This window comes from Vulpes lagopus, chromosome 12 (genome assembly GCF_018345385.1).
Source record: "Vulpes lagopus strain Blue_001 chromosome 12, ASM1834538v1, whole genome shotgun sequence".
Lineage (NCBI taxonomy): Eukaryota > Metazoa > Chordata > Mammalia > Carnivora > Canidae > Vulpes > Vulpes lagopus.
In genome coordinates, this window is record NC_054835.1 from 70,586,002 (window position 1) to 70,609,262 (window position 23,261).

At 42.2% G+C, this 23,261-nt stretch overlaps 1 protein-coding gene across 7 annotated transcripts in view; it reads left to right on the forward strand.

The window, feature by feature from the left end:
* The window catches only part of CRACD (capping protein inhibiting regulator of actin dynamics), a 277,301-nt gene that overhangs the window by 228,501 nt on the left and 25,539 nt on the right, over nucleotides 1–23,261 (forward strand). For 3 of the 7 annotated variants that reach the window (XM_041724742.1, XM_041724747.1, XM_041724743.1), the window contains 2 exons: nucleotides 19,821–19,956; nucleotides 21,880–21,901. The exons of 1 other annotated variant lie outside the window; for it this stretch is intronic. In XM_041724742.1, the coding sequence (XP_041580676.1) occupies nucleotides 19,821–19,956; nucleotides 21,880–21,901 (158 nt within the window). The remainder of the gene's footprint in view (nucleotides 1–19,820; nucleotides 19,957–21,879; nucleotides 21,902–23,261) is intronic. 3 more of the 7 variants (XM_041724744.1, XM_041724745.1, XM_041724746.1) reach the window with 1 other exon arrangement.

Genomic DNA, 23,261 nt, shown 5'->3' on the forward strand with positions numbered 1-23,261 from the left:
TCTCAGGGTCATGGGATCGAGTCCCACGTTGGCTCTGCACTCAGTGTGAAGTCTGCTTAAGCGTCTCTCTTTCCCTCTACCCTTCCTCCCACTCACACACTCTCTTTCAAAATAAATAAAATCTTTTTTTAAAAAGGGAAAAAATAAAACTATTTGCAGATGCCATGATCTTATATATATAAAAATCCTAAAGAATCCACAAGAAACCTACTAAACTAATAAACCAAGTTGAACAAAGCTGCAGAATACAAGATTGGAAGTTTTGTGTTTCAGCTATATTTCAGTACACTAGCAATGAACAATCTGAAAATGAACTTAGGAAAGTAATTCCATTTACAATAGCATCAAAGGAATAAAATAGTAATAAATTTTTAAAAAATATTTATTTATTTATTTTTAAGATTTTATTTGTTCATGAGAGACAGAGAGAGAGAGAAAGGCAGAGACAGAAGCAAGCTCCAGAGAGAGAGAGGCAGAGACAGAAGCAAGCTGCATGCCAGGAGCCCGATGTGGGACTTGATCCTGGGTCTCCAGGATCACGCCCTGAGCCAAAGGCAGGTGCTAAACCGCTGAGCCACCCAGGGATCCCCAGTAATAAATTTTTATAAAAGAAATACAAAGGGTGCCTGGCTGGCTCAGTCAGAAGAGCATGAGTTCAGGGTTATTAATTGAAGCCCCGTGTTCGGTATATAGATTACTAAAAAGAAAATAAACTAAAAAAATAATAACAACAGTAAATGGTGTTGGGAAAATTGGACAGCCAAGTACAGAAGAATGAAACTAGACCATTCTCTTACACCATACACAAAGATAAACTTAAAATGGTTGAAAGATCTAAATGTGAGATAATCCATCAAAATCCTAGAAGAGAACACAGGCAACAACCTTTTTTTTTTTTTTTTTTAACATTTTTATTTATTTATTCATGGAAGACACAGCAAGAGAGAGAGGCAGAAACATAGGCTGAGGGAGGAGCAGGCTCCCTGCAAGGAGCCCGATGTGGGTGGGACTCGATCCCGGATCCCAGTATCACACTCTGGGCCAAAGGCAGATGCCCAACTGCTGAGCCACCCAGGCATCCCAGCAACAACCTTTTTGAACCTGGCCACAGCAACTGCTTGCAAGATACATCTATGAAGGCAAGGGAAACAAAAGCAAAAATGAGCTATTGGGACTTAATCAAGATATAAAGATTCTGCACAGCAAAAGAAACAGTCAACAAAACTAAAGGACAACCTACAGAATGGAGAAGATATTTGCAAATGACATATCAGATAAAGGGTTAGTATCCAAGATCTATACAGAACTTATTAAACTCAACACCCAAGAAACAAACAATCCAGTCATGAAATGGACAGAAGACGGGAACAGCCATTTCTCCAGAGAAGACCTACACGTGGCCAACAAGCACATGAAAAAATGCTCCACATCACTGCTATCAGTGAAATACAAATCAAAACCACAATAAGATCCCACCTCACACCAGTGAGAATGGTGAAAATTAACAAGACAAGAAACAACCAATGTTGGAGAGGATGTGGAGAAAGGGGAGCCCTCTTGCACTGTTGGTGGGAATGTGAGCTGGTACAGCCATTCTGGAAAACAGTATAGAGGTTCCTCAAGAAGTTAAAAATAGAGCTACCCTGCAACCCAGCAATTACAGTACTGGATATTTACGCCAAAGATACTGATGTAATGAAATGCCGGGACACCCGCACCCCAATGTTCATAGCAGTAATGTCCACAATAGCCAAACTGTGGAAGGAGCCATGATGTCTTTCGACAGATGAATGGATAAAGATGTGATATATATATATATATATTCCATTATATGTATATATATATATATGTGTTCATATAATGGAATATTAGTCAGCCATCAGAAGAGACGAATACCCACCATTTGCTTCAACATGGTTGGAACTGGAGTGAAGTAAGGCAGTCGGAGGACAATCATCATATGGTTTCACTCATATGTGGAATATGAGAAATAGTGAAAAGGATTGTAAGAGAAAGGAAGGAAGCTGAGTGGGGAAAATTAGAGAGGGGGACAAACCATGAGAGACTCTGGGAAACAAAGGGTTGCAGAAGGGGCAGTGGGCAGGGGGATGGGGTAACTGGGTGATGGGCTCAGAAAAGGGCATTTGATGGGATGAGCACTGGGTGTTATACTATATGCTGGCAAATCAAACTTAAATAAAAACAAATTTAAAAAACAGTAAAAATAAACAAAAGAGTTGTACACTGAAAATCATAAAATACCACTGAAAGAATTTAAAAAGATCTGAGGGGGATCCCTGGGTGGCGCAGCGGTTTAGCGCCTGCCTTTGGCCCAGGGCGCGATCCTGGAGACCCGGGATCGAATCCCACGTCGGGCTCCCGGTGCATGGAGCCTGCTTCTCCCTCTGCCTGTGTCTCTGCCTCTCTCTCTCTCTGTGTGACTATCATAAATAAAAAGATCTGAATAGATGGGAAGACTTCCTCATTCATGGATTGGAAAACTTAATATTATTATGATGGCAATTCCCCCCGAATTGATCTATAGATTCAGTGCAATTCCTATCAGAATCGCAACTGACTCTTTGGCAGAAATTGGCAAACAGGTTCTAAAATTCATATGGAAATGCAAGGGACCAAAGTAACCAAAACAATCTTCGAGGGCTCATGCTTCTCAAGTTTAAATCTTATTACAAAGCTACTTTAACCTATGTGGTGTTGTACTGGCATTTGGGTATATAGGTCAATGGAATTTAAATGAGAGTACAAATGTAAACCCTCACATTTGTGATCAGCTGATTGTCACCACATTTGCCAAGCAATTCAGTGGGTAAAGAATAATCTTTCTCAATAAGTGGTGCTGGGACAATTGAATAGTCAGCCACATGCCACAGAATGAAGTTGGGCTCCTTCACTATTCACAAAAGTGAATTCAAAATAGATTACATACTAAATGTAAAATCTAAGACTATAAAATTCTTAAATGAAAACAAAGGAGCCAATCTTCATGATTAGTGATTTCTAGATACCAAAAGCACAGGTGACAAAAGAAAAAATTGGTAAATTGGGCTTCATTAAAACTTTTGTGCTACAAACAATGCCATCAAAAAATGAAAAGACAATCCACAGAGTGGAAGAAAACATTTGCAAATCATAAATCAGGTAAGAGACATCTTCAGAATAGATAAAGAACTCTTAAAACTTAGTAATAAGATGATCACAACAATTTTATTTTATTTTTTAAAAGATTTTATTTATTTGAGAGAGACAGAGAACAAGTAGGTGGAAGCTCAGATTGAGAGAGGGAGAAGCAGAGTCCCCACTGAGCATGGAGCCTGATGAGGGGCTCTATCCCAGGACCCTGGGATCATGACCTGAGCTGAAGGTGGACACTTAACTGACTGGGCCACTCAGGCACCACAACCAAAACAATTTTAAATGGGTAAACTATTTGAATAGACATGTCTCCAAAGAAGATAAAGAAGGTCCATTATGTATGAAAACATACTCGTTCAACATCATTAGTTATCAGGGAAATGCAAATCAAAACCACAATGAGATATTACTTCATGCCAGTAGGAAGGTTATAATAAAAAAAAGACAGGCAGTAACATATGTTGGTAAGAATGTAGAGAAATTGGAATCCTTATATGTTGTTGATGGTAATGTAAAACGGTACAGCCATTTGACAGTTCCTCAAAATGTTAAACATAGAGTTACCATATGACCCAGAATTCCAATACTAGGTATATATCCATGAGAAATGAAAACACATGTCTACACAAAAACTTGTATACAAATGTTCATAGCAGCATTATTCTTAATAGCCAAAAAGTTGAAGCAAGCCAAAAGTCCATCAAAAGATGAATGGATAAGGGTACCTGACTGGCTCAGTCAGTAGAGCATGTGACCTTGGTCTGGAGTCTTGAGTTCAAGTCCCATGTTGGCATGAAGCTTACTTAAAAAAAAGAAGATGAATGGATAAATACAATGGGTTGTATATCCATACAATGGAATATTATTTGGGAATTAAAAAAAGAATGAAGTACTGATACATAATGTGACATGGATAAACTTTGAAAACATGCTCAGTGAAAGAAGGAGGTTAGAAAATACCACCTATTGGGATCCCTGGGTGGCGCAGTGGTTTAGCGCCTGCCTTTGGCCCAGGGCGCGATCCTGGAGACCCGGGATCGAGTCCCACGTCGGCCTCCCGGTGCATGGAGCCTGCTTCTCCCTCTGCCTGTGTCTCTGCCTCTATTTCTCTCTCACTGTGTGCCTATCATAAATAAATAAAATTAAATTAAAAATTAAAAAAAGAAAATACCACCTATTGTATGATTCCATTTATGTGAATGTTTCAAATAGGCACATTCATGCAAATAGAAAGATTAGTGGTTGCCAGGCATGGGGTGGGTTGGGGGGTGGCTGTTAATGGGTATGGGGTTTCTTTTTGGGATGATAAAAACTAAGGTGGTGGTGATAATTGCTCAGTTTCTTGCATATACTAAAAAACAATGGAAATCATTGACTATACTATAAATCGTTGAATTCATCCTTTGAAAGGATGAATTTTATAGTATGTGAATTATATCCAATAAAGATTTTGTTTTAAAGTAATGAATGTGGCATTGATGAGGTCATACCTGGCTGAGGCGATAAGCTCGTACTGGCAGGGGAGATTCAGGCCTTATTCTTCTCTCATAAATCCCTAAAATAGGAGATAGAAATGTGGGGCAAAACAGAAAAGGATAATTTTGAAGTAGGACATCACTGCAGAGTAGAGTAGGCTGGCTTGAAAGGAGAAGCAGTGGCACACATTCACTCCAGGGTATTGAATGCCCTGCACTGAGGGAAGCAGTTGGCTCAAAGGGACAGAGGACATGAGGAAAGAGCCACAGGTCATATTTGAGACTGCCTCTTGAAAACAGTTGCCTGTGCCTTTTAGGAAACATAGAGCTGTCCCTTTGGCCACGTACATGTGAGTCTACAAGAAAAGTGATTACAGACATCAAGGGAATGGGCACCGTCAGAAAGTAAGGCCCCACAAATGTTACCATGACAAAACTGTTAGAGTCCGCAGTATTACCCAGGATGCTATAGGTCCTGTTGGACGAGATTCTTGTCAAGAGAATTCATGTATATACATTGACCATATTAAACCCTCTACAAGCCCAGATAGCTTCCTGAAATGTGTGAAGGAAAATGGTCATAAAAAGAAGGAAGCAAAAGAGAAAAATACTTGGGTTCCAGTGCCGGCTTGCTCCACCCAGGAAAGCACACACTTTTCTAGAACCAGTGGAAAGGAACCTGAGCTGTTAGAATACTTTCCTTTGAATTCCTGGCATGATATGCACTTAAAAATAAAAAAGATATCTGGACTATAAAAAGAAGAAGAAATTGCGTATGGTTGACCTCATGCAGACACACACACACACACACACACACACACCAATATTAAAAGTCTAAGGTAGGGGATCCCTGGGTGGCGCAGCGGTTTGGCGCCTGCCTTTGGACCAGGGCGCGATCCTGGAGACCCGGGATCGAATCCCACATCGGGCTCCCGGTGCATGGAGCCCGCTTCTCCCTCTGCCTGTGTCTCTGCCTCTCTCTCTCTCTCTCTCTGTGACTATCATAAATAAATAAAAATTAAAAAAAAAAAAAAAAAAAAAAGTCTAAGGTAATTTTTAGTCCTAATCCAATACCTTCACTTTACAAATAGGAACACTGAGACTTGAAGTAATCTTATTAGTGTGGTGCTGTTGGTGTTAGAGGTGTGAATACAATCCAAGCCAGCCAATTTTACATACAGTAGTCCTTTTATCTAGAACAATCCCATCTCCCATCTCCACTTGCTTCACCCAGCTCATTACTCTTTATCCTGTGGCTTTTTGCGCAAATATGCCTTCCTCAAGGAATAAGCTTGCTCTGGCCTCCCTCAGCCTAGATCAGGCCTTCCTGCCATTGTTCTCACAGTTTACCTTTCTATAAGGGCAGGCCTGCGTGTGTATTCACAGTATTTCCAGCCTCTAGAACTATGCCTGGTACATAGCAGTTGTTCAGATTGTTCGTTTACTGAATGTACAAATACTGCTCTTTTTTTGCCATGCTGACTCTTCCCACTGTACGTTCAATGTTCCTCTATTTCATCCTTCGGTTTCCCACCACGGTAAAGAGTATCACTGTCCCCTTGACCCACTGGGAAAAGAATATTACACAGTGTAGTAAGACAACATGTCATCAGTGAGATTGCAGTGGAGCTTAGGCTCCCTGGTTACCATGTGGTACCTTAGATCACTTGGCCTTGATGCTTTTCAGGTGAAGTCAGGAAAGACTTAGGTGACTTGATCAGTTATACTCCACCCTTAGGAACCTGGGATGTGCTGATTGAACAGGGACCAGAAAAGAGGGACAAGACCATTAAATGAATGAAATTTAGGGAATAAATGGGAGAAGGAATGGATCTGGGCTGAGTAAGTCTAGAGGGAATGAAGGTTGATGAATCTGCAGTTACTGGTGATATGGTATGTGGGAGAGCAACAGAGCAGGAGCCAGGGTCTCTTGTGCATGCAGTTGCTTTCACTCATGAGCTGTTTGATCTTAATCAAGCCGCCCCTTCATCTTTTGGATGGATGTGTTCTCTCCCCAGCTTATAATGAGGACCAAAAAAGAAAGAAAGAAAGAAAAAACCATTATCCGCTATAAAATCCCAGTTTACAAATGCAGGGTAATATTATTACTGAGATAAAGAGGGTGTTGATACTAGTTTTCTATTTCCAGAGCATAGACCAAGACTAAATTGATTCAGCAGGTGACTAGAGAAGTTTCTGAAAACATCTTTCTTCAGGTGGAGAAACTGAGAAGTGAAACAGACAGCATGCAGACCCGTGGAGTCCTTCCAGAATTTTACAGGCAGGTTAGACAATTGCTCATCCTATGTGCTGGAGACACAGGATTGAGCCCAGGGGCTGGAGTAAATGATCCTTTGACTTCCAGTTCTAAGAGTGTGTGTTTTAAGATTCCAAAATTCCCTCCTCTTCCTTGAATTTTTTTTTTTAACCTATCCTGTCTTTGTTGTAATTCTTAGGTGATTGGTGCTCCATAGCTTGTTGAGCACCATCTGTCTTCATAGGATACCAAAGTCTGGGATGAGCCTCCAAGATGCCACACAAAATATAATCTGATTCCAGTCTCTTCCAGCAGCTCTAGTTTATTTGATGAGGGTACTTAATTGCTCTTTAGCATTTCATTTGAATGAGACTCACGGATCTGTTTAGAAGAAAACTGCTGATCAATTGCAATTGCCCCTGTTGTCATGGAAACAAGCTGCCATGGGACTATAATTATATTTCCTTATTCCTGAAGTGAATCCCTAATCATTTCTATGGTAATTACCCAATATCTGTGGTCCCAAATTACATGATGCTTATCCAAAAAAAAAAAAAAAAACACAAAGAATAAGGAGTAGGGGGACTGGCCTGAGACATGTGTTAACTGTGCAGCTGCAGAAAGCCCTCTTTTTTGGGTGGGGTGAATTTCCCTGTGTAGGCTCATACTCCAAGGTTAGATGATGTCAGTGGCATCTTAGAATGTGGCCAGTGTGAAGAGTAGTTGCTAGAAGGCTGTATCAGGTAGGATGGTTTCAGCTGTAACAAAAAACACAACTGGTATCTTCAACTTAGGTAAAGAAATATATTACCTAACGTACCCGAAAGTCTGGAGGACTTGTCAAGTTTCAAAGTCCATTAATGAAGCAGCCCAACAACAGCATCGAGATCTAGGCTGATTCCGTCCTAGCTCATCTTCAGCGAGTAGGCTTTGGTCCTCAGGTTTATCCCTTTATAGCCCCAAAGTGGCTGCCAGGTGTCACATGTTGTTCCAGCTGTTACATGCAGACGACAAAGACTGGGGAAGAAAGAGGACCTTCCCTGTCTTGTGTCATGTTTTGTGGATAAGGAGAGCTTTCCCAGAAACCCTTCCTCCAGAACACTTTCCCTCACTTTGTATTGTTCCTTTCACAGTTTGTCATGAGGTGTCTCTGCTTTTTTTTTTTTTTAATTTTATTTATTTATTCATGAAAGACAGAGAGAGGCAGAGACATAGGCAGAGGGAGAAGCAGGCTCCTTGCAGGGAGCTTGATGTGGGACTCAACCCCAGGACCCCAGGATCAGGCCCTGAGCCAAAGGCAGACACTCAACCGCTGAGCCACCCAGGCATCCCAACAAGGTGACTCTTCTTGACACCTGCTGTCCCTAGCACCAAGTGCACATGGGTGAGGGATGGAGTAGCATGACTACAGTGCCAACAACAAGAAAGTCTTGCTTTCCTTCTCACATTCTCTTTTTCTCTCTCTCTCACACTCCCCTGCCCCCAATTCTGCATCTGGTGGCCTAAGTTCCAGGCCGTGGTCCCATCATGTGCCCGCTGTCTGATCTCTCCCACTTTTGTAAATAAGCATGGGCACAAGGCACTGCACCTGGGCTTGGGCATCCCAGTAGCATGGGAGACAGCATCGCTGGCTCTCAGGCAGCAGCACATGCTACCAGGAAGAAAGCCAGCCTCTTGCGAAAGCAGAGTCAGAACCCCAGAGTGCTTTTCCAATGACTTGTCCATCCAGCTGGGCTAAGTTGGAAAGGAGAATCAAGACACAGGATCAGAAGCATGGTGTGGTGGCTGTTTCTTTTCCCAACAGTTTTTCTCCCCCAGTTTTTCCCCCCTGGGAATCAAGTTTATCTGTGTGTACCTCTAATAGGACAAAACACCTGCTTCCTGTGACAGAAGCCAAAGGGCCAGATCCTGCACTTTCCTCCACCTGCAGCCTGACATGAGCATGTGACCCACCTGGCTATTTGGTCTTTCTCTCCTGGACTTTGGCTTGCTCAAGGATGTAAGGAGCACAACTGTGGCAACAGCCTGTAACCAGGCTCTTCCTTTGGTGTGGCGGCAGCTGTGGTTCCTGACGCTGGGACCTCTACAGTTCTAACTCCTGTCTTTTTCTAAGCTTTGACTCTAGCTTCTTTTGTTCTTTGAGCCCCCACCATTCTTCCAGTAAATTTTCTTTTGGTTAAGTGCAACCAAGTTAATTTCTTTTGCTTGCAACCGAGAACTATAACTAATAGAGGATAAAACCAGGAAAACTAGGTGAGAGAGAGAGAATTTGACGCAGAAGGTAGGAAGCAAAACCTGGAGCACCTCCCTGTTTAGATTGAAAAGAAGGCCCAGAAGAATCTTTTAAAGATGCTGAATGTCCTCCTGACTTGCCCACCCATTGGCTTCTCAGAGTTCCACAGTGGCCTGCACCTGCCGTACCTAAAAAATGCCCATGCTCTGAAAATACACCTCCTCCGCACATCAGTGCATTGCCTCAAGCTTTCCATTCCCTTAGTGACCTACACATCTGGTAAACTAACTATTCTACAGTATTAATCATTTACTCTTCTGTTGAAAAAATTTACTACATATTTTATCATATAAAGCACTGTGGGAGGAACAAAGGCAACAGATATGATCCCTGCCCTCAGGCAGCTCCTAGTACTGTGGTGGGGATTAGGTAACACCATTATTGTTTGAATCACGTCTGTGTAGCACTCTACAATATGCACAACACTTTTATTTTCTCTTATTTAAAGCATGATTATAGTAACCATAACATAAAACAGTAAGAGATATGTGCATAGGCCTTTCAGAGGAAAAGACTTCTTTCCTCCAGGCTGCAGGAGAGGCTGTGTGGGGTCGGTATGATTTCAGCTAGACTTTGAAGGATGAGTAGGGCCTAACTGAGAGACTGGCACTGGGCAGTCCATGGAGGGGAAGAACCCAGAGAGGATGTTTGGGGAATGGTGTGATTTGCCTTACAGGGTGTTTGAAGTAGGGTGACACTTTTGTAAGTGCTTACACTATTCTCAGTGCTTTACAGGTCATAATTCATTTAATCCTAACAGAAGCTTCATGAGGTACAGGTCCTCTTATCCTCTCCATTCACTGATAGGGAAATTGAGACACCTAGAGATTTAGTGACTTGCACAAGGCCATTCAGCTGGTAAGTGGGAGAACTAGGTTTGAGTAGTAGGCACACTGGCTCGAGTCTGAGTACGCACTTCCTACACTCCATGACCTCCATTTCATAGAGCCAGAGTCGTTTGGGGCCTGTTGTGCAGAGCTTTAAGTGCCAGCAAGCATTGCAGCTTCATCTGGTAAGATGTTAGCAAAAGGGAGCTGCTGGAAGTTTCTGAGCTGGCAAATTAACTGCTTTAAGGTTACTGCAGAGTTTGAGAGGAAGCGGTATTGGAGAGGACTTCAGTTGGAGATCATTTACAGATATCAATCATATTCCAACAGGCTGGAGGTAAAACCAGGGTAACAGTGACAATTATACAGCTGTCATCAGTGTTCTGAGGTCTCCCTCACACGTGCTTTTATGTGTTTGAGACAAATCCTTGAGCCTCCACTGTCCACCTAGATTGGAGGTAAGGGCACCATGCCAGCAGCTTTCCTCCAGTGGTCCAGGAAAACAAAAGTTCTTCATAATTGCAGAGATTTTAGGAGTCTGAAGTAGTTTTAAAATTAAAAATAATTTTAAAAGCTTCTCCTGAGCAAAGGTTAAATGTGCAAACTTTATATTATTTTTGACATGGTTATTAGCATAATCATCCAATTCTGGGTATTATAGCAGAGTGGGACAGTCCATTCAGGCCTCAGCTGAGTTTTCTGAAATCTTTGACAACTTTAAGTGTAGAAATGGGCCCTTCCAAACAGCCCTGTAATTTGGCCTAAGTGCTGCCAAAGTGTGCCCAAGAGTACTATATTATTTATTCTTAAAAAGCCTTCTAGAGCTTCTGGGTAGAATAGTGAGTCCAGCTGACTCTGGGTAAATAAAAGAGAAGGAGGTAGAGTTGGGGAGGAACAGCAGTGTGTCTTTCTTCCTCTCTTGCCAAACCCATAATGACTTAGATCAAAGGGCTTAAACATAATAAGATGTGGGTAGAACAGGACTGCCTAAGCCACTCCAAGCCTGTCTCAGTGCTAATAATCTATTACAAGCCTCTGGTTTCCAGTTAGTAGTCCTGTTTATGGTGTTTAAACTTCCTGGGGTACTTGAGATAGGATGCAGCCCTAGGGCCGTTGCTCTGTGACTCCGATACTATGATCAGCATTTCAAGCATTGCACCTCCAAATTTCCCATGATTTTAGGCAAATGTCAAGAAATTCTTCCTCCCTCTCCTCCTCCTCCTTTTTTTTTCTTCTTTTGTCCTGTAAAGTCTACTAATCTTTATAGAAAATGACTATTTGGTTTGGGTAGAGGATATGAAAGTAATGTCAGATCTTTGGTGTGAAATGAGGACTTAGGGCATAGCTACATATCTTTCAGCCATATCTATACAAAGTTATAAGTCATGATGCTATACTTACACATTTTTTAAAATCTTGCTTAAGGGCAGCCCGGGTGGCTCAGCGGTTTAGAGCCACCTTCAGCCCAGGGCCTGATCCTGGAGACCCGGGATCGAGTCCCACGTCGGGCTTCCTGCATGGAGCCTGCCTCTCTCTGTGTCTCTGCCTCTCTCTCTCTCTATCTCTCATGAATAAATAAATAAAATCTTAAAAAAAAAATCTTGCTTAATACCAGTGTTCATAGCAGCATTATTCACATTTGCCAAAAGGTAGAAACAAAATGCTCATCCACAGATGAATGGGTAAACAAAATGTTGTATTCCACATCTAGTAGAATATTATTTAATCTTAAATGATGAAATTCTGACACATGCTACATGGATGAACCTTGAAGACGCCAAGCTAGGGATCCCTGGGTGGCGCAGCGGTTTGGCGCCTGCCTTTGGCCCAGGGCACGATCCTGGAGACCCGGGATCGAATCCCACGTCGGGCTCCCGGTGCATGGAGCCTGCTTCTCCCTCTGCCTGTGTCTCTGCCTCTCTCTATCTCTCTGTGACTATCATAAATAAATAAAAAAATTAAAAAAAAAAAAAAAAAAAGAAGACGCCAAGCTAAGTAAAATAAAAGCCAGACACAAAAGGACAAATGTATGATTCCACTTATATGAAGTGCCTGGAATAGTCAAATTCATAGGCATAGAAAGGAGAATAATGGGGCACCATTATTGGTTGGTTTGCCATCCAACTCTTGATTTTGGCTCAGGTCACGATCTTGGGGCCATGGGATTGAGCCCCTCATTGTGCTGTATACTGGGCATGGAGTCTGCTTGGATTCTCTCTTCCTCTCCCTGTGTCCCTACCCCCAGTGCTCGCTCTCTTGAATAAATATTAAAAAGAAGAAAGGAAGGGGAATAGTGGTTACCCAGGGGATGGGGAAGGGGAGATGGATGGATAGTTACTGTTGAATGGGGATAGTTTCTGTTTGAAATAGTGAAAAGTTCTAGAGACAGATGCAGTGATAATTGTGAATGTACTTAATGCCACTGAACTGTACATTTAAAAATAGCTAAAACAACAGAGTTTAAGTATATTTTACTATAACAAAAAATCTCAGTCACTATTTTATAAATACAAAAAATACACAGATGCTGGGATCTCATTTGGTGTTCACAGATACGGTATTTAAGCAATAAAATTGGCTCACCTTCTTTTGTGTAAGATTTGTAGTCGTGGGTGAATTGAGTGTCTCTTAACATTACTTTGTTGTCATAGTCTAGCAGCTGTTGTTCACATAGCATCTTTGTTCCCAAAGAAATCCGAACATCTACAAGCACCATGTTAAAATAGAAAGTTCGTCAGCTGTGACTCAGGAGCCTGAGTTCTGGTTTCAGTTCTGTCTTGGTCAAGTCTGTCTCTCACCTTCTGGGACCTCAGCTTCTGTTGTCCAAAAGGAGTCTGGTCATGGACCCTGTGATCACAGGAGGGCCTGTGAACAGTGACTGTTGGAAGGACCGCCATCTGTTACTGTGGATGGTGCCCTGGATTAGCAGCTCCCCCTCCAGCTGCTGGTTCCCTTGGAGAGACCCACTGGAGATGTGGAGAGCAGCAGCCCGAGCCTCCAGGCAGCAGTGGTGGAGGAGCACAGGCAGGCAGAGTGGAGTGCAGGCTTGGAGTAGGTCTTGGAGCTCGGGATTTTCAGTCTTCCCCATTGATTTACACATTGTTTTTGAAGGATTTCTGAGTGTGAAAGGACAGATGGTGGTTTTCATTAAGGTCTAATGCACTGTAGTTTTTCCCTAACCTGGACCTGACCTCACTTTATAAGATCATACAGCACAGAGCCTGAGGGGTGATACTAACAAAGAAATAGGAAACAGAGGAGTTTTGTGGGAAACACTGATGACTTTGGTTGCATTGATGTTGAGTTTGCAGGCAGTGGGACAGCCAAGTAGCAGGGTCCACTGCATAGCTAGAGACATGCAGGGAGATGAGAGTGTCGTGTTGGAGTCACATAGACCATTTTTAAAAGTGATTGTTAAAACCAGAAGAGTAGTTTCAGGCTGTTCTACCATCTGTGTTATCTTTGAAAAGATAACCATAGGAGTCAGCAAAGAGTGGAGGGGAAAGACCAAAAGCTGGTCTCTATGGGCTGATTGGAGGCCTATGATTAGATGTTTGAAATTTGAACCTTTCTACCAATAACAATAACATCAGTACAACAGCAACAAAGCCAGGACAGAGATACAGAAATGAGAGTTATGACATCTCAGCCATGCTCTCTGGCCATAGAGCCCCAGGAACTTCTGCTGCCTGAACCTCCCAAGTCCAAAGGGACCATTTTTCTGACCTCTATAAGGCATGGCTGTGCTTCTTCCCTGAACTAATGAAGACTTCCTGTGAGATCAGTGTTATTATAAATTTCCCAAGTGTGCCTCTTTTTCTTTCCTTCTAGAGTTTGTTTTTACTACAGGTACTTTGCATTGGAATTTAGATCTTATTTAAATTTAAAGGAGTGTTAAACAAATTGACAATCCTTCATTTAGAAGTTAAAAATCTAGGGGATTTTAGGGGCAGCCCGGGTGGCTGAGCGGTTTAGCACCGCCCTCAGCCCATGGTGTGATTCTGGAGACCTGGGATGGAGTCCCGGGTCGGGCTCCCTACATGGAGCCTACTTCTCCCTCTGCCTGTGTCTCTGCCTCTCTCTCGCTCTGTGACTCTCATGAATAAATAAATAAAATCTTTAAAAAGAAAATCTAGGGGATTTTAAAGGGCTTTATACATCTCTTCTCTTGATCAAGAGGCTGCTCTGTGTTCTTGGCATGGGAAGAGAAGGTTCCCACACAGGACGACCCATTTTATTTTTTCCATTTAAGAACGTAAAGCCTGAGGGAAAGTTGCGGCCCCTGCCTCTAGGTTCACTCATAATAAAAGGAAAGGGGAGAATTGGCCTGCTTCACAATCAATTGTGAAAGATCTTTAAATGTCAAGAATAAAGAAGTCCAGATGAACTCGCTAAGGTACAATTTGTGCTAAATTGCCCCTCCACCTCCCAATCATGTAATTCCTAGTTCCCAGCTGGTAACCACAATGATTCCACCAAGCTCTTTGTTCGTAAGAACATAGTTTCAAGCTGAGATCTCTACACGTGGCCTTTTCAGTTTGAATTCCAGCCCTTCCTCAAATTCTGGAACTCTGGGCAGTATTTTTACCTAGTCTTTGTCTCAGCTTCCGCTTCAAAGAAAAGGAAATAATCTACCTTGTAGAGTTGTTTGAAATCAGAACTGTTAACTATGATTATCAAAGATTTAAAATTATACAAATTGCCAAGAATTTAATGTTAATTTGCATTATATAAAGTGAAATATTTAGAAGAGAGTGTTTGTTCATGTAACTAATAAACCAATTACCATTCACCTCCACTGTTGCTTCCCAGAGCTTTAAAATAGGATAAAAACTAGATCTAAGAAGAAAAAGGTAGAAATGTTTTTGGTCACTTTGAAAAGTAATTCTCTTAAGAGTAATGGCCTTAAAAATGAGAAGATTCTGACAAAGGTAGAAACTTCATAAATATCAAAAAGTTATTTAATCACTTCTACTTATGGCTGTGATGAAGTAGCTTGTAGCAAATCAGTGCTCCCACCAAGAACAACTAGAAATGCAGATAGAATATTAAAGACTTCTGTTTGAAGGCATCAGATTGCTGCTAGTGCACCAGAAATGAACAGTGATATACTGGAGAGAATAGAAGTCCACTGAGTTGAGCCCAACTTTCTGCATATAGCTTCTCCCCTGTGGGCATTAATTGACCTTTAGTGGAGGACAGGAGACCAAGAAGCCTGAGCATTGCTGCCAAGAGGAAGAGAAGACAGCAGAGCTGTAGGCAATCTCCTGGAGCCTAGAATACAAAAACTGGAGTTTGCAGCTGCTGAAATAGCCAGGACTTGAGGGAATTAAAATCCCCAAGAGAAGAGAAACTCCGAAGAATGAGTCTAAATCTAGGCAGTAGTTTTCCTTTTGATGAATTTGTTGATAAAGCTGCACAGGGATGGAGACTGAAAGGCAGGTCAGAGTTGTAGATGGTCTGTGATGTTGAAAAGATGAAAATTGGGGTTTGAAGCCTACCAAGGAGGGGGACCTTAGGAAGTAGCCTAGGCTGTCAGTTGAGATGACAACAGGAGGTCTATACCCTAGACTTGGAGACAAAGCAGAGGTAGTCTGAGCCTTACAAAGACTGCTAATTAGCCATGATCAGGTCAGTCCTTGATTGGATTAAGGTGCTCTGCTCCTCCACACGACTAGCAGATTGGGTGGATCCTCTCTGGAAGGAGAGAACCCAGCTCAACAGTGTTCCATTCTTGATATATAGAATTCAGTCGGGACGCCTGGGTGGCTCAGCAGTTGAGCATTTGCCTTAGGCTCAGGGTGTGATCCCAGTATCCGGGATCAAGTCCCACATCAGGCTCCTTGCAGGGTGCCTGCTTCTCCCTCTGCCTGTGTCTCTGCCTCTCTCTCTCTTTCTCTCTCTGTCTCTCATGAATAAATAAATAAAATCTTAAAAAAAAAAATTCAATCAAAAAATTAACAGGCAGTTGAGAAACAGACTATGAGAAAAAATAATGGAAGTAGACCCAAAGATGATAAAAATACTGGGAGTTTCAGATATTTAAATAATTGTGATTAATACAGTCAGTAAAATAGTTGGCAAGATAGAGGATTTTTTTTTAAGATAGAGGATTTTACCAGAGAACTGGAATCTACTAAAAAGAATCAAATGGAAATTATAGATATGAAAAACACTACTGAAAGTAAACACTCAATAGATAGTTTTAACAGCAGATTAGATTCAGCTAAAGAGAGAATTAAGGAGCTGAAGGTTAGGTCAGTAGAAAAATCCATACTAACTCATATTGAGTAAAAAGAATTGACAGATATGGAAAACAGCATAAGGACATCTGGTTCATGGGGAGGCATTCTAACACCAGAGAATCAAAGGAGGAATAAATGAAAAAGGGGTAGAAGTGATATTTGATGGAATAATGGCTGAGAATTTTCCAGAACTGATGAAAGCCACCAAGCAACAGGTTTAGGAAGTATGATATATCTCCAACTAGATAAATTAGAGGAAATTCACACTAGCTTGTGTAAAACTGCTGTAAACCAATGCAGAGAGAAGAATCTTCATATTAACTATAAAAAAAAGATGATAGATTGCCTGTCTTTTCAAAGAAGCAGTGATATAGCCTTTAAAAACTCTATAGGAAAAAAAAAACTCTATAGGAAAAAAAAACCTCTATAGGTTACAGCATAACTTAATGGTAAAATATTGAATGCATTTTTGCTTAGTTTGAGAACATAACAAAGTCCACCATCACAATTCTCTTCAACTTTGTATGAAGTTCCTAGATAATGCTATGTGACAAAAAAGAAAAGAGAAAGGGGGGGGAGGGAGGGAAGAAAGAAGGAAAGAAGGATTTAAAGTAAAGAAAACTGCCTTTTGTCACAGGCAACCTGATTGTGTAAATAGAAAATCCAAAAGAATCAAATTAAGTGATTATAATTAATAAATTTAGCTAAGTCTAGTTTTAAGAAAAATATGTAAAGAACAATTGTAATTTAATATTCCACCAATAAACAATTAGAAAATAAAAATTTGAAGCTATACCATTTAGTCTTCTCAGAAACATCAATATATGGGAATAAATCTATCAAAATATGTATAAGACCTCTACACACAAAACTACAAAATACTGAGAGAAAGTAAGTGGAATCTAAACAAATGAAGGGCTGATATTCATGGATTATAAGATCAAATATTGTGAAGATGTTAGTTCTCCCAAAACTTATCTGTAGATCTAATATCATCACAAAAGCAATTCTAGGAGTGTGTTGAAGTATGTATGTATGTAAATTTATGCAGAAATGCTAAGATAAGAATAGCCATTTTGACCCAAAAAAATCAGAGATGGAGAGGTTAAACTACTATTTACCGAGACTCATTAAAAAGCTGTAGTAATTAAGACAGTGTGGGATTATTGCTGTAAAAAATAGACAAGTAGACCAATGGGGACGAGGCCAAAAACAGATCCACATATATACAGTCACTTAGTTTATTGCAAGTCACCCAGTGTTTTCAAGCCTTAATCACCTCTTCTGTAAATAGGCTTCATAATAGTGCCTACCACATAAAGTTGAAATATGACATTTTACTGAAGAGGTTAACATATGCAAGAAACATATCAGCAAGTGTCTGATAAAATTTAGTCAGTATTAATATTACCATTGTGACTGCCACTATTATCGTAATTATTACAACTGCTATTGTTACTGTTCATTTTCTGTTTTTCAATATAATTATCTGGAAGTGGGGAATGGGTAGACATTAAATCGTGGTCGACAGCAAGAACATTTGACGCAACACAACCTACCTGGAAAAAGAATGGGACCAGGGAGATAAAGTTCATGATTCAGTCAAAGTTGACTTAGAAACTGGAATGGGACTTGGCCTAGCATCAGGGTAATGTGGCCACACAACCATAGTAAACATTTATTAAGTAAACATTTACTAAGCCTCAAACTAGGCTTGTATATATATGTGTTTGTAAGAATATTTGAAAGCATGTGTATGTATATAAGCCACTTGTAAAAACACTGTGTAGAAATGCAGTCAGTTAGCAATTCTGGCATCTGAGCCATAGCCAGGGGTCTGAGAGAGAAGTTTAGACAGAATATTAAAAGATCTGATTCTATAACTTTAATTTTTTTTTGATTCCATAACTTTAAATGGAAAATTTATTTTATAGCCTCTTTTGGGTAAACCTGGATGTTCATTTTGTAACATAGGTCACAGAGTCTCTGAAGACAGGGAGATAATGATGTATTTAATTCTTTTCATATTCATATCCTAAACAATGCCTCATATTTCATAAAATGAGTTGCTGTATAGTATCTGGTGTTATGTAGCTGAAAGCTTACCGGTTCTTCCAGCCAGTTAGTATCTCGAATCCTCCCATATTCCAGCCCATGTGGCATTTCCCCTCCTGCTGGCCCACCAACACCCTATTTCACTCACAAGAGAAGACTCTAAGACACGCCACTGCTTTAAAACCCTTCAGCTGGCTGGTGAGAAATTGTACTCAGCAGCTCTGAATTCATTTTCTCATTTTACTACTACTTTTTGGATGACTTTAGATAGAGTTATTTACCCCTGAGTTTCATCTGCAACAAGGGGTTGGGGCCGAAATAATGAAAGTAAAACCTCTTGGCACAGTGTTTCACTGAGGTGAGGGTTGGTGTGGCTATTACTATTATTGACAAAGATCTTCCAGCCAGGAGGCTCGTATCCAAGTCTTTTGTTTCTAAACCGCATGTGCTTTTTTACCGTGCTGCCTGTAATTTGGCAAGTGAGAAGATGGGCCTTGGTACTCAGTCTTCCTCACTCCATCTAGATTGGGCCAGGACCCCGCCCGCTGCTTGTCTGTAACTCAGTTTAGAACCACCAGCTGGAGCACCTTTCCCCCAGTGCTGGCACTTGGTCACTGGTAAAACCTCAAGATGGGACCCCTTTTTAAGGAAGGGAGAGAGAGAAGTGCTTTCTCACCCCCCGGGAGTCGGCCCTGTGCTTGGATCATGGAAATGCGCCTGCCTTGCCCTACAGAGTGTGATGCTGCCCAGCCCCGTGAGAGGCTTGGCATGGATTCCTTCCCAGAGAGCGGTTAGCGTCCCCCACGCAGTAAGCAGTGGTTGGTTTCCGCTGCTTCCTCTTCCCTCCTGCAGTTCACCCCGTCAGGCGGGAGTCCAGACTCCTGGACGTAAACTCTTCAACTGGAAAGTGCTTGTTGTTGGGTACCTACCCCTTATGAGCTGCTCACTGCACACGAGGCTCATCAGAGTTGCCCTAACACACGTGTCTCTTAGGAGTCCAGCCCGAGACGCTATACCTGTAGGCCCTGTCAGCAGTTCTCACCTTTGTCAAGTCTTTGTTTGAGATGTACGTATCTTTCTAACAATTTGATTGTAATCTGAAAGAATCTGGCCTCTAACTTCTAGATCTGCATGTTACATAAAAAGCGCTGGTTGACAGGACCTCCTGGGCAAAAACCGACAGTGGCAGCGCATCAGGACCTGGGCTTCTCCAGTGAGAATTCCTGCCGGGTGCCGTGTACCAGGTCCTCTGCAGATCAGTAACTGTCTCTGAGTTCTCTCATTGAGCTGCTGTAAAACATCGTGCTGGCGACATGCTGCTTTATTCTGGGAGACCCTTTCTTCTGCCCAGCTACTTGGCTGACCCCCAGCAGAAAAGGACACAGTGCCGGAAGTGCTTTCTGAACGAGACTGGGGTTGTGGGGGGAGTCCCATAAATCAGGAGGAACAGGAAACTGAATTGCCAAAAGAAACATGATCATCCTAATAAAATGAAGCCCATGATTTGCGTTCCAGGTCCTTCAACTATTCTATGGGAACCCGGGCATTTTCCCATGACAGTATTTTTATCCCTGATGGGGGAGCAGAAAGTGAGCAGACAGTTCAAGCAATGTCACAGGACAACATCCTGGGCAAAGTCAAAACTCTTCAGGTAAGACAGCTGGAGATTGGAAAGTCAGAGCCGTAGGAGGGGGCCCAGCTGTGGTGGGAAGTGGGGAAATCCCTAGAGTGACCTTGAGTAAGGGATCCGGAGATCCATGGGTAGCTTCTGGTCAGGATGTTTGCTTTCTCAACTCTGCCTCTGTTCTCTGGAAGCGTTCTGTCCACCTTATCACCATCGTACCCACCTATATAACAGCCCCACTCCTTTTCTGTCAACCTGTTCCCTCATTTTTAACTGCGTATCATGAGGGCAGGTACCCAAGAGAAGCTGCTGGATTTGGGGGGTAGGGGAGAGTTGGGAAAGTAACCATGAAATGTTGCCCATAATCCCTGAGCACAGGGTTGACTATTGGCAGAGGCTATGCCAGCATATCTGTACTTGGACGATGAACGGAGGGATGCTCTATTATTTGCTGTGTTCTTAAATCTGGCTTCCCCTGAGCCACCCTGTCTTGGAGGAATGCCAGGAAGCTCCCAAACCTCCCTCCTGTTCATGCTGCAGAATCGGGCAGTTGTCCTCCATAAAATCGACTCAGGTGGTAACTCCTTAATAATGAAAATATAATAAAATAATGATTCACTAAATGTGACTGAGATAATGGGAAATCTAGGGAAAGCAAAAGGAGCAAGTACACCTGGGATCCGACCACATAGGTTTGCCTGCTAGCCTAGTAGAATTCACTCACCCGACAGAAGTGCCTCAGCAAGCACTTCTCAGAGATGGGAAGGCTTGGAGGCCATCCAAATTATGAACGGGGGACTCTGGTTTGCTGGTTTCCATCTGTCTCTAAGTCTACAATAACGAATGTATAAATGAATGAATGAGGGGGGGAGAAGCAGCTGGCTTGAGTAGCTGCCAATACAATGAAGCATTATACTCAAAGGAAATTTTCTATTTTCTTGAAATGTTCTTGTTTCTACTGAGCATTAGCTATGCATTTTGTGACCTGTGTTTGGTTACATGTCCGCACACACTCAGCTGAATATAGCATATGGCAGGCGGGGAAATAGCGAACACCCTGGAAACAGACCGAACTTGCCTGGATCTTCAGCCTTCCTGCCAAGCACTACCCAGGGCCACCGTCCTGCCTTCAGGGCTAACCTCGGCCCTTCCTTCAGATCCCAGCACGTCCTACCAGGCTCTGCTCTTAGTTCTTGCTAAGAACTTGCTAAGAAAAAGCAAGCTGTCACTTCTCATAGGTTGGAGAAGAGGAAGGGGTGGTGATCGCCGCAGGAAACCTTGGGCCCCTCCCCACCTTACCTTTCCTTCTTGAAGTCTTTTGATTTCTGGACCATTTTTCTTAAGTTCTGAGGCCCTGGCTCATAATATGCCCTTTCCAAGAGGAGTGACGTCCAGAGTTCAGTCCATGAGACAGCTGGATTTTATGAGGGCTTTCGAGGAGTTTTTTAAAGATTAGATAATAGTGTGTTGTCTTAAATGATGTCTGTGCCAACATCGCATTGCATGCCACTGCCTTTCTGGGAAGTGGGTTTGGAGTTGTAAAAAATATGTAATTCTGCACTGTTGCAACTCGGTAAAAATATGTGTGTCAGTTATTCCTAATAACACTGCAAGGCGCAAGTTTAAAGAATCTGATCTCACAATTAAGATGTAAGCCAACTTCCCTGAAGCAACAATTCTGTTAATAACAAGAAGAAAAATGTGAGTAAATAACTAATCTGAGTGCTCTCTTTTGGACAATGTCTACTCATACAAGGTCTGCCTAATGTTGCTTCTGCTCTGTGTACTCACAGTCTTCCTTACAGCTCCATCATTATATTTTTTTAAAAAATAAAGAGACTTTACTTTTTGAGGAGGGAAATGGGGACCGTTATCATAGAAAATGTGATTTTTGGAGTGACATTAAGATATAACTGTATCACCCCCAAAAGACTGTGCTTTATTTTTCAGTCGACTAAGCAGTATGTTCCTGGTAAGTCATAGAAATAGTAGTTAACTTTATTAACTTGCATGAATGCTTTGCATTTTTCATGACAACGTTACGCTGGTATTGATGCTTAGTAAGCAGCATAAAAGACCGCCCCCTTGTAGACTCCAGCATGGAATGAGGGTGTTTAGTTATGTCAGAGGCATGTATGTTTTTTATGTCCAAAATTGTGTTTGTGTATGTATGTGTGTTTATTAAAAACAGAGAGGAGTAATGGACACCTATTTGACGGTAGACATCCTGGCAGGCTGATTAGCCACTATTATTAAGACATTTTTTAAAAATGAGATTTGTATCATAATGCCATGGGGTGGGGGGAGGCCATTTTTCTCTGGTCTGAGAAACTTCTCAGCCCTTGGAAAATCCCAGAACAGTGAGTGCACTGACTGTGTTGGGAAAGGTTGCCCTCTAGTGTCCACACGTGGTCAGCCCAGCCCGCCGGCCATACCTTGCACTGCAGTGGTCTGGAACCTCTCTGAGTGCAGGATGGCTAAATTCAGCATGAATAATAAGCCTACACTTTTCCAAATCAAGTCAGTCTATCACTGGGCGAAATTTCTGTGGCAGATGATCGAACCTTTACGAGAAAAATTACTTTTTTTTCCCCGAGTATTAAAAAAATACATGTTTGTAGGGAGAACAAACTTTAATATACAGGATAGTTATAAGGACAAAGCCAACAGTGGCGCCCCTTTTAAAGACCCTACACATGGGATTCCTGGGTGGCACAGCGGTTTAGCGCCTGCCTTTGGCCCAGGGCGCAATCCTGGAGACCCGGTATCGAGTCCCACATCGGGCTCCCGGTGCATGGAGCCTGCTTCTCCCTCTGCCTGTGTCTCTGCCTCTCTCTCTTTCTCTGTGTGTGTGACTATCATTAAAAAAAAAAAAAAAAAGACCCTACACACAACCATCAGTTGTTCACGGCCAGTGGGTGAAATAAAAAATCTGTGCCAGGCCCCCTACCACCACCTGGCCGTGTGGCTTCCAGTGCAGTCTTTATACCTCCCTGACCCTCAGTGTCCCCATCTGAAAAATAAGGGGATGAATATGATGGATGACCTGGCCCACCCCCAGTTCTTAAAGTCTGCCATCTATATGGAATCACTCCTCACTTGCCATAGCACAGAGCAGTTTGGTGAGCTTCATGCTTCCGTGCACTTGGACCTCAGTGACCTTGAGGTTCCTTACAGCTGCCCAGGTGAGGGGGCAGGGAGGTGCCTACTTATTTCAGGTGAGACCCAGTTGTGTAACAACTGATGATGACACTCAGGCAGGAACATCATGGTCCAAGCCTGCAGATGATACTTAGAATTATGCCACACCCTTGTCAGGAAGAGCTAACTCT